This window comes from Trypanosoma theileri (genome assembly GCF_002087225.1).
Source record: "Trypanosoma theileri isolate Edinburgh chromosome Unknown TM35_Tth_6_V1, whole genome shotgun sequence".
NCBI lineage: Eukaryota > Euglenozoa > Kinetoplastea > Trypanosomatida > Trypanosomatidae > Trypanosoma > Trypanosoma theileri.
The window spans coordinates 398,963-408,632 of NW_021639848.1; the positions used below are offsets into that span (position 1 = coordinate 398,963).

General features: G+C 38.9%; 5 protein-coding genes across 5 annotated transcripts; all 5 read left to right on the plus strand.

Annotated features, from left to right (window-relative positions):
• Nucleotides 1–497: 497 nt before the first annotated feature.
• TM35_000062500 (uncharacterized protein) lies at nt 498–2,096 on the plus strand (the record flags this gene model as incomplete). The annotated part of the gene is made up of 1 exon (XM_029023287.1): nt 498–2,096. The coding sequence occupies one exon, from the start codon at nt 498–500 to the stop codon at nt 2,094–2,096; it is 1,599 nt and encodes a 532-aa protein (XP_028885311.1).
• Nucleotides 2,097–2,841: 745 nt separating this feature from the next.
• TM35_000062510 (uncharacterized protein) lies at nt 2,842–3,468 on the plus strand (the record flags this gene model as incomplete). The annotated part of the gene is made up of 1 exon (XM_029023288.1): nt 2,842–3,468. One exon carries the CDS (start codon nt 2,842–2,844, stop codon nt 3,466–3,468), a length of 627 nt encoding a protein of 208 aa, XP_028885312.1.
• Nucleotides 3,469–4,270: 802 nt separating this feature from the next.
• Nucleotides 4,271–6,379, plus strand: TM35_000062520 (putative MCAK-like kinesin; the record flags this gene model as incomplete). Its single annotated transcript, XM_029023289.1, has 1 exon — nt 4,271–6,379. The coding sequence occupies one exon, from the start codon at nt 4,271–4,273 to the stop codon at nt 6,377–6,379; it is 2,109 nt and encodes a 702-aa protein (XP_028885313.1).
• Nucleotides 6,380–6,940: 561 nt separating this feature from the next.
• TM35_000062530 (uncharacterized protein) lies at nt 6,941–8,611 on the plus strand (the record flags this gene model as incomplete). The annotated part of the gene is made up of 1 exon (XM_029023290.1): nt 6,941–8,611. The coding sequence occupies one exon, from the start codon at nt 6,941–6,943 to the stop codon at nt 8,609–8,611; it is 1,671 nt and encodes a 556-aa protein (XP_028885314.1).
• A 376-nt stretch (nt 8,612–8,987) lies between these two features.
• TM35_000062540 (uncharacterized protein) lies at nt 8,988–9,668 on the plus strand (the record flags this gene model as incomplete). Its single annotated transcript, XM_029023291.1, has 1 exon — nt 8,988–9,668. A coding segment is annotated over one exon (681 nt), but the record flags the coding sequence as incomplete, so codon positions are not given.
• Between the last annotated feature and the right edge of the window lie 2 nt (nt 9,669–9,670).

The window sequence follows — 9,670 nt, forward strand, 5'->3', positions numbered from 1 at the left end:
TTTTTTTTTTTTTTTTTTTTTTTTTTGTTTTTTCGTATTTCTTTATGTCGATGCGTAAGTTTGTTCTTATGTGTGGTTTTTGTATAGATGATGGTGACAGAAGGTGGTTATTATTTTGGTTGATTCCAGTGCAGTTTTTATATAATCCTCTATAAATGTACGTTCGATGTGGTGTTCTTACTGCTGCTGGTGCTTTATTATTGTTCTCCGCATTACTGTTTTCTCTTTTTTTCCTTTGGTTTACAATATTGGGGCATTATGGTCTGCTTTCTTTTCCTACTTTCCTTTACAGTCTCTTTGTTTCTTCGCCTTTGTTTTTTTGTTTTTCTTTTTACTGTATTAACCCAGCAAAACTACGATTTATAGATTTATTTCTTTTTTATATATATATTTCTATCTATTTGATAGGGGTATTAGATCCTTCTGTTAATTCTGTTCAAACAAAAAACAAAAAAAAGAAAAGAAAAAACAAATCGAGGAGAGACTTAACACGAGCAATGACGACAGTTGAACTTTATTCCAATCCCAGTCCGGATATCAGCACATACCGGTGGAATGTTGCGGGTTTACGCCATCTTGATCGTAAAAACAAACTCAGTTCCCTGCCATTTTGGGTACCAAATGATGTAATGAAACTCCATCAATTTCGAATTATTCTCATTCGTGGAATTGTGGCAAGGGAACGAGAAGCGGATGATTATGTTGGTTTGTTATTGGAACTCATCCCACCACCCACAGGCACCGGAACAGAATATCCGGGAGGTTGCAGTGTAAATGTACGTGTGGTAAATCGTCTACATGATAGTGGAATACATGATATTGAACAGACAGAAACTGTTGAATTTGTACCCACCAGTTATCAAGTGAGTTTTCCAGAACTCATTCCACCAAGTATTCTTAAAAACCCAGAGTTTGTAGAAGGTGATGGATTATCTTTACTACTTCAAGTAACTATACAAACTGGTGTAAATGTGACGGCAGAGCGGGTAAGTAAAACCGTTTCCTCTGTCTGGTCTGCACTCGCAGACTCTGTTAATAAAATCATGCAAAAGGCTTCTAAAGTATACAGTGAAACACGTGAGGAGTTTGGTACACAAGTGGTGAAAGATAATGAAGAGGCGAACAGTGTGCCATGGAATCAAGTACCAGAAAACTGGATCGGTAGAGAGAATGAATGGCGTCGACTTATCACGGAAACTATTGTGGAAGATGAAGGGACGTTTCGTTATGGACCGAACAGAGGATTTACAAAAGATGAACAAGCGTTATTATTACAATCTGGACTTAATCAACGATTGATTACAAATACACATGCACAATTTAACTATGATCGTGATGTACATGAAGGATTACTGGTGGTTCCAGGATTACGGCAACAGCGGTACAATTTGGTTCCTGGTAAAATGAAGGAAGAAGTATTTTGGGCAAATTACTTTTGGAAAATTTCAGCCCTCAGTTTATGTAAGAATGATGAACAAGTACGACTACTGCTTACCGTTATTAATGCCCCACCAGCTGGAAAACCACGTGATATCTCATCCACTCGTACAGTAGATGAGGAAACTGTTATTGAACATGTGAAAGATGCACAAGAAGCAGCCGATATGCTTATTGAGTACTTAACCGATGATACTTCAGATGGAGATTTGTTAGTGGAGGCAGCAGCAAACGCATGTGATGGACACGCAAAACAGTTGGCTGGATACTTTAAACGTACAGATTTGTCAGAAGAGACATTAAGGATGATAGGAGTTGTATTAAAGCGATTACGGGAACGCCTTACGGAGTATGAAGAATTTGCCAAGAAAAGCAAATTAATTGCTGTTGTAGATAAGAGTCGTGCAGAGGATGAAAAAGGTGCATCCAGTGAAGTAACCGTTGGGGATCATGGAGGAGAACCGGAAACGGTTACTTCTCCAAAATCAAATGATGTGGATACCAAAACAGTCCAGGCAAGTTCACAAGAGCCCTCAACAGATCCTGTGAAAAAAACCACTGAAGAAACAACAACAACAACAACAACAGCTGGAGGAAATTTGGATTTCCCTCGTATGCCATGGGAAGAAGAAGATGAAGAGGAAGAAGAAGAAAAATAATGTACAGTGGACTATTTTCTGATCCCCTTTTTATACTCTTGTTTTTCTTTGTTCATTGTTCTTTCCATCTCGAAACGTATTAACATTGGTGGTGTGAGACGAAAATGTGTATGGAGTTGATAGGGGGTGTGTTTGACGTCCACCAGGGTTTTTTTGTTTCGTTCTTTTTGTTTGTTTGTTTGTTTTTTTTGCTTTTGTTTTTTGCTTCCTGCTCATCGAAGGTGAACGGAAAAAAGAAAATACAAATGGGAGAGGAGAAAATGATAAAAAAAAAAGATTATGGTTGTGTTATTGCTGGTGATTATGTTTATTTTGCTTATCTTTTTACTTGTTCCCCTTGGTCCTATCGACTAGTCTTCTTCTTTTTTTCACACATCTCCCTTGTGTTCCCTTCACTCTTCCGTTTGTTTGTTTTTCTGTTTTTTTTTTTTGTTTTTTGTTTTTTATGGTATTATTGCTCTTATTAAAACTATTCGTTTTCTTCTTTTTTTCTTTCTCTTTACACGCTTACTCCTCCTCCTTTTCCTCCCGAACTGCATTGCAAAGTGTTGGGTGTCTGTGTGTGTGAGAGAGAGAGGTGGGGAACGAGAGTGCATACACAGCGAAATTTAACAATAGTAATTAAATACCTTAACCATCATTATTGTTCTTGTCGTTATAATTGGAAAATAATAGTAAAAAAAAAAGAAAAAAACGAAGAAAAACACAACAACAACAAAACAAAAAAAAAAAACAACAAATCATAATGATGCGATTGCGATTATGGAAAATCGCGCCGGCACTTCGCCAACAGCCGGGTTCCAATTGTATTCGCGGTATTGCGACGGGTGGACGAGTGACGAATGAAGATCGCCGCTGGTGGCTCATTCACCTCGAGTGTGCGCCGGATGTGACGCCGGGGACCTTCATTGCCTGGCTGGACTGCTGCGGCACCCACACCACGAAGAAGTTGATTGAGCGGAATGTGTGGACAATTGAACAGGTGGCCCAACTCGACTCGGATCAGGTGGATGAACTTAAATATAAGGAGGGATGTCTAAAGATGGATATTGTGTGGGAACATGCTCGGACCATCATCACACCACTTCGCCAACGGGAGGTGACGGGTGGAGTGGAGTCGGAGTTGCAGAGTAGAATTTTAGAACTTCGTAAGAAACGTGAGTTGGAACGCAAGCGGGAGGAGTTGCTGAAGGAGCGGGCGAATGTAAATGAGCAGCGGGAGGCCACACTTCGAAAGTTGCGGGAGGCGATCGCAGCAAAGAAAGCGGCTATGCTTCAGAAGAAACAGGAGGCAACAGAGAATTCTGGTAATAGTGGTAGTGGTGATAATAATAGCAGTAGCAACAACACTGGTGTGGAATCCGCACGATAACGAGCTTGCTTGCAATGTGTGTTGTTGTTGTTGTTGTTGTTGCTCTGTGAATGCTGCTGCGTTGTGTGTATATCTGTTATTTTGATTGTCTGTTTTTTTTTTCTTTTCCCTTTTTGCTTTCTCGTTGTTGTTCTTGTTGTGTACTGGAAACGGGGGAGAGGAGAGGAGGCTTGCTGTGTCTGGCTGATGATAGTGGTGATGGTAAGAAGCGCTGTGATCACATTTTCTTGCAAGGTTGTACAACAGTAATGGTGATGATGTTGATAATGATGATGATGATGAGACATGGATTTGAAGATTTCTGCAACGCACAAACATTTTGGTTCACTGGTACTCAATACATGAGGCCGTGTGCCATTTATATATATTTTTTCTTTTTTCTTTCTGTTGTGTTTTTAACGCTGGTATCATTATTATTATTGTTATTATTACCATTAAGAAAATTACTCTTATCGTGGACATGTCATTTCCTCATGGGAGAGAGAGAATGAATGAAGAATTACATCTGAGGTTGGTAGAGCTTTCAACTGAGTATAATTTCTGCTCTTTCATTTTCTCTTTTTTCTTTTTCTTTTTTTCTTGCTATATTTTTATTCTTCTAAGGAAGGAAAGAACTTCTCTCTTTTCTTTTCTCTTTCTCTTACTTCCCCCTTCATATTTCTCTGTTGCTGTCCTTATTGTTTCGGTTATTGCTTCTGATTCCTCTTTGCTAGTTGGTGTGTTAGTGAGTTCTCTTATAACTCATCTTTCCTCCTCCTTCTTCTTCTTCTTTCACATCTCTGGTGGATTTTTCCCCCCAGAGATGTCATCATGGGAGCTGCAGTTGCTGGAGGTGCTGGAGCATTTCTCGCTTGGACATTTGCTGGGAAAATTCATGGATGCCGGTGTCTCTTGTGAAGACTTCCTCTCTCTTCAGATTGATCAATACACCAACTACGGCATTACAGATGATGAGGAAAAGATAAATCTGTATCAGGCAATACAGCACCTTCGACGGGATGTAAAGTGCAGAAAACCATCACTCACAGATGATACACTTTTGTTAATCCCACCAACCTCTTCCACAGAGGGAGAGGAATTATTAGATGAAAAGGATGGACGAGAACGGCAGTATACTTCACGTGGAACTACTGTTCTTATGCCTTCTGCAGACAGTAGAGAAATTAAAAGGCGCAAAAGCCGTATTGTTGTGGCCGTACGAAAACGACCCCTAAGTTCTATTGAAGCACAGAGAAATTTCACAGATGTTATGTCTACCAATGATTGTGATGAACTTGTTCTTGCAGAACCACGACAGAAGGTGGATCTTACCAAGTACACCCATACACATCGATTCTTCTTTGATGAGGTGTTCGCTGAGACGAGCACAAATGCAGATGTCTACCGACGGACGGCGGCAGCACTTATTGAAACCGTATTTGAAGGTGGATGTGCCACTTGTTTTGCATATGGACAAACAGGAAGTGGTAAGACGCATACCATGTTGGGAACTGGTACAGAACCTGGTTTATATGCTCTAGCTGCAGAAGATATGTTTACACGTCTTGATAGCAGTATGGAGTTATATGTTTCTTTTTATGAGATTTACAGTGGGAAATTATATGATTTACTTAATGGACGACAACCATTGCGTTGTTTAGAAGATGGCAAACAGAATGTAAACATTTGTGGATTAACAGAGCACCGGCAAACAGATGTTCGCAGTATTATGCGACTTATTGAGGGTGGTAATCGTATTCGAAGCAGTGGTACAACAGGTGCTAATGATACAAGTTCACGTTCACATGCTATTCTTGAAATTAAAGCAAGACAACGTGATGATAATAAACTGTTTGGAAAATTTACTTTTATCGATCTCGCTGGAAGTGAAAGAGGTGCTGATACTATGGATTGCGATCGACAGACACGTATTGAAGGAGCACAAATTAATAAAAGTCTACTGGCATTGAAAGAATGTATTCGTTCACTGGACTTAAATCGCCGTCATGTTCCTTTTCGAGGTTCAAAGTTAACAGAAGTATTGCGTGACTCATTTGTGGGAAATTGCAGAACTGTGATGATTGGTGCTGTCTCTCCTTCAAGTAATAACTGTGAACACACACTCAATACCTTGCGATATGCAGATCGAGTAAAGGAGTTAAAGAAGAGTCACAGTGAACGGCGTCCTCTTGAGGAAAATGAACAGACAGAGATAGTCTTTGACAGGAAACCGCCTATGCCTACACCGAGACCCTCTGTACATGGTCGACTCTCAGCTCCACCACTAGGAGTGGTAAACATCACACACACAGTGTCTGGTGGTGTGGAGAGTAAGAAGAATAATAACATGAGCAATAATAATAATAATAATAACCACATCAGCAGTAGAAGCAGCAGCATCAACAATAGCAACAACAATAATAATAATACCTGCAGTAACAGTGGTATCAGCAATAGTAGATCAAGTGGAAGGGTGGCAGCTGTGGGAGGAGGAAGACGTTCAGGCACAACACGTATGAGTGGTGTACTCTGCACAAAAGCTCCTGAATGCTCCCATGGTGAGTGCAGTAATAAACGTTGCCGTGAGGATGATGAACAGCAAGAAGAACGATCACGAAAGAGTGTCGATTTGGATCTTGGTGTTCGTTATGATAAGATAGTTGATGAAATTGTCAAACTTGAACATACTTGTGTCCAGGCACATCGTCAATATCTTGACGAAGACATGAGTTTCATAAAGGAAGAGTTTTCCCAGATTATGTCTGTGGAAATGCCAAATTCTAATATTGAAACCTATGTGAACAGAGTAATGGATATTCTTGGGGGAAAGCTTAAAGCTATTCATCACTTTCAGGGGCAATTAATGCAGCTGCGAAGTCTCCTAGATGAGGAAGAAGCACTCTCCCGTCAACTCGAAGAGATCGGACAGTGAAGTTCCAAATAATATATATATATATATATATATATATATATATATATATGTTTCAGAAAATGGGGGAAACAAGGGGAAACAAAAGTGAAAACAATATTTAAAAAAAAAAAAAAAAAGTATGCCCTATTAGAATTGCTCTCCTTTTTCTTTGTACACACCCACATGCACACACATGCAGACATGAAAAAATGAAGAAGAAAAAAAAAAAAGTAGAGAGGGAAAGAAAAAGAAAACACTCTTAGATAGTTTTTTTTTTTTTGTGTTAGATGTCTTGATTTATTTATCTCTTTTTTTTTGTGTGTGTGTGTTTGTCTTCGTTTTTACCTCCTAGTGGCATGTGTGGGCCTATATCCCTCTCCCTCCTCTCTCTACCTCACTGGTGATCAGCATTCTATTGCTGATGAGAGACTCTTATTTCCATTGAGGTATATGAATTCTCATGTTTACTTTAATATTATCCTTTTTCCTATCTTTATTTATTTATTTATTTATTAAACTATTTGATAAAAAGACACACATTCTTGTGAAGAAGCAGCAGTTAGAGTAGAAGAAGAAGAATTGATGCTTCGTCGCAGTGTGTGTTGCCTTGACGGCTCCAATGTTATTGGCGGCCCTGTGCAGGGACTCACAGGCGGAATGCGAAGTTTAATTCAACCGTGTTTGGCGGAGAATATACTGCGAGAGGCCGCTGCGGCGCGGCTGCGAAGTGTTGAGTTAACAGAGATGCGCCCAGCGGAGGGGAACTCTATATATAAACCGACACTTCCACGTGCCTGGGTGAAGGCGCCTCTCTCACGACTCTCCACCTCTTTATCACGTCGGGATTGGTTTCGGCTCATGCAATTTAATATAATGACGGATGCCTGGAATGGAGTTCAAACAGAAAAAGAAAAAGAAATAATATCAACATCAACATCATCAACAACACCTGTGCAAGGTGTACAAGTGTATATTCCTGGATTTACAAGATCTGGAGAAGATCCGGATGCTTTTTTACCGTATGATCCTTCTATTGATACAGAGGTACCACCATTCCTTCAACCAGACTTTAAACGGGCATATTTAGTAAATGAGATTAGATACTATGATCCGGATATTGTTTCTCTACAAGAGGTTAATAGATCCTTTTTTAATAACGTTTTGTGGAAGTATATTCGGTATTGTGGTTATGGAACTTTATATCAATCTAGTCGGGGATATAAAGTGCGGGCTTTACGTAAAGGGGATGATCCTAAACAAACACGACATAAGGGAAAAATAGATGAAAGAGAAGATATTGGAAATGTCATACTTTTTCATAAGGGACGTTTTGTACCCATTCTTATGCCAGGAAAAGACCTGGGACAACATTTTCATTTTGCTCACATTGTTTCTATGCGAGATAAGGTAACAAACATGACATTAAATGTGGCTTGTATTCAATTCACTGCTGGTGATTCACAAGAGGCGAAACAAATACGTCTACATGAGGCTCGTCAAACAATGCAAATATTAGATGCGTTAAATCGCAATGATGCGGATCGTGCGCATATGTCTAATGTAATTTGTGGTGATTTTAATAATATCGATGAAGAAGAAGATTGTGTACAATTTATGAGAGAACGTCTCTTCTCTACATATGATGTTGTAGGTGGACCCCGATGGACGACGTGGTTTCATGAAGATAAAAAGGCAAATGTAAAGTATCAAAAATATTACGCCGCGAATCGTAATTGCTATGAAGAGTGTAGTGCTTCCAAACGTGCGGAACGTGAAATGGCAAAGTATGCAAAAACAAGAGAAAGAATCTCCGTAAAGAAGGAAGAGATGAAATCCTCTATTTCTGCAAAATTAGTTAACGAAAAAGATAGTGATGCGTCTATTGATAGGGGAGAGAAAAAGGAGAAAAAAGAGGAGGAGGTCCAGTCACAACAAAAAGAAGAAAAAGAAGAAACAACAAAAAGAAAAGACGAAGGTGAGAAACAACATCAACAGCAACAAGAGGATGCGTTAGCGGTAAGGAAGGAAATTATGAAGGAAAGAGGTGTTATCTTTCGCACTCAAGATTTTATCTTTTACGATCCTCAGACATTGGCCCTTCATCAAGTACTTGATATACCAGAGGAAATACATATTAACGAAGAACAGTTATTACCCTGCAGTAATCATCCATCACATCACATTCATCTCGTCATTGATGTATCTTTTACCGATGTACATCCCGATGTGGGTTCAAAATCACTGAAGGATTAGTACGTAGTGTGGTAGTAATAATAGTAGTATTAGTATTAGTCGTCTCGCCCACAAACCCACAAAAGAGAAGAAAAAGGAGAAAAGAAAGAAAGAAAGAGCAAACAAAAATGAAAGATTGTATTATTATTATTATTATTATTATTATTATTATTATTTTCTGTGTCTGTGTGTGTGTCTCTCCATTGATTTCTAGTTTTGTATATTCTGTTATCACTACCACCCCTCATTCCCCTTATAGGTCTAGACTTTTACTTCTCTCTTTCTCTTATTTCTCTCTCTCTTCATTTTATAGGCCTGAGTACAAAACGAGAAGCAAAATCAAAGTAAAAACAAGAAAAAGAAAGAAAGAAAGAAAGAAAAAAAAAGGTCAGTCACTATGAAATCAAATATTACAGGGAAAGTGGAACTACGGCCCCGTTTGCCTGACGAACAACGGTGGCACTTTCTGGAACAGATATATACCAATTATGAAGAAGTTAACGCCCAGCAGCAAGAAATAGCTGAGCGTAGACGCAAACTCAAAGAGGAACGATTCCAAGGAAATAAAGATAATATACACAATTTACTTTTTACAGAGGCAGCACAAACAGAACCCTCACGATTTGGTGATTGGGATACGTATGAAATGGTACAAGGGGTTTTAAATCGTTTTGTCTATTCTCGTAGTCAAGATGGACTTAAATCTACTACAGCTGAAGAAGCTTTAAATGAACGTATTGATATTCTAACCAATATTTGTACAGAACAAAAAGATCGTATTGTTTCCCTGGAAACATCTCTTGCGGCAGTTCAGGAAGAATTAGCAGGATTAATGAATATTCTTCAAATGAAGGAAAATGAATTAAAAGATGTCAAAACACAGTCTCTGGTGAAGGATTTAAAGGTTTCTCAACTACAACGAATATGTGATAGTATGCAAGAATCTGCTCTAGTTGATGAAAAAGGTATATGTAAGGATATGCGTGTTCTTATGGATGTTAATAAATCTATGGAAAAAGAAAATATGCGACTTCGTGCCGCTTTAGATGTTCGTTCCTTTGCTTACAATGAACAAGTAAG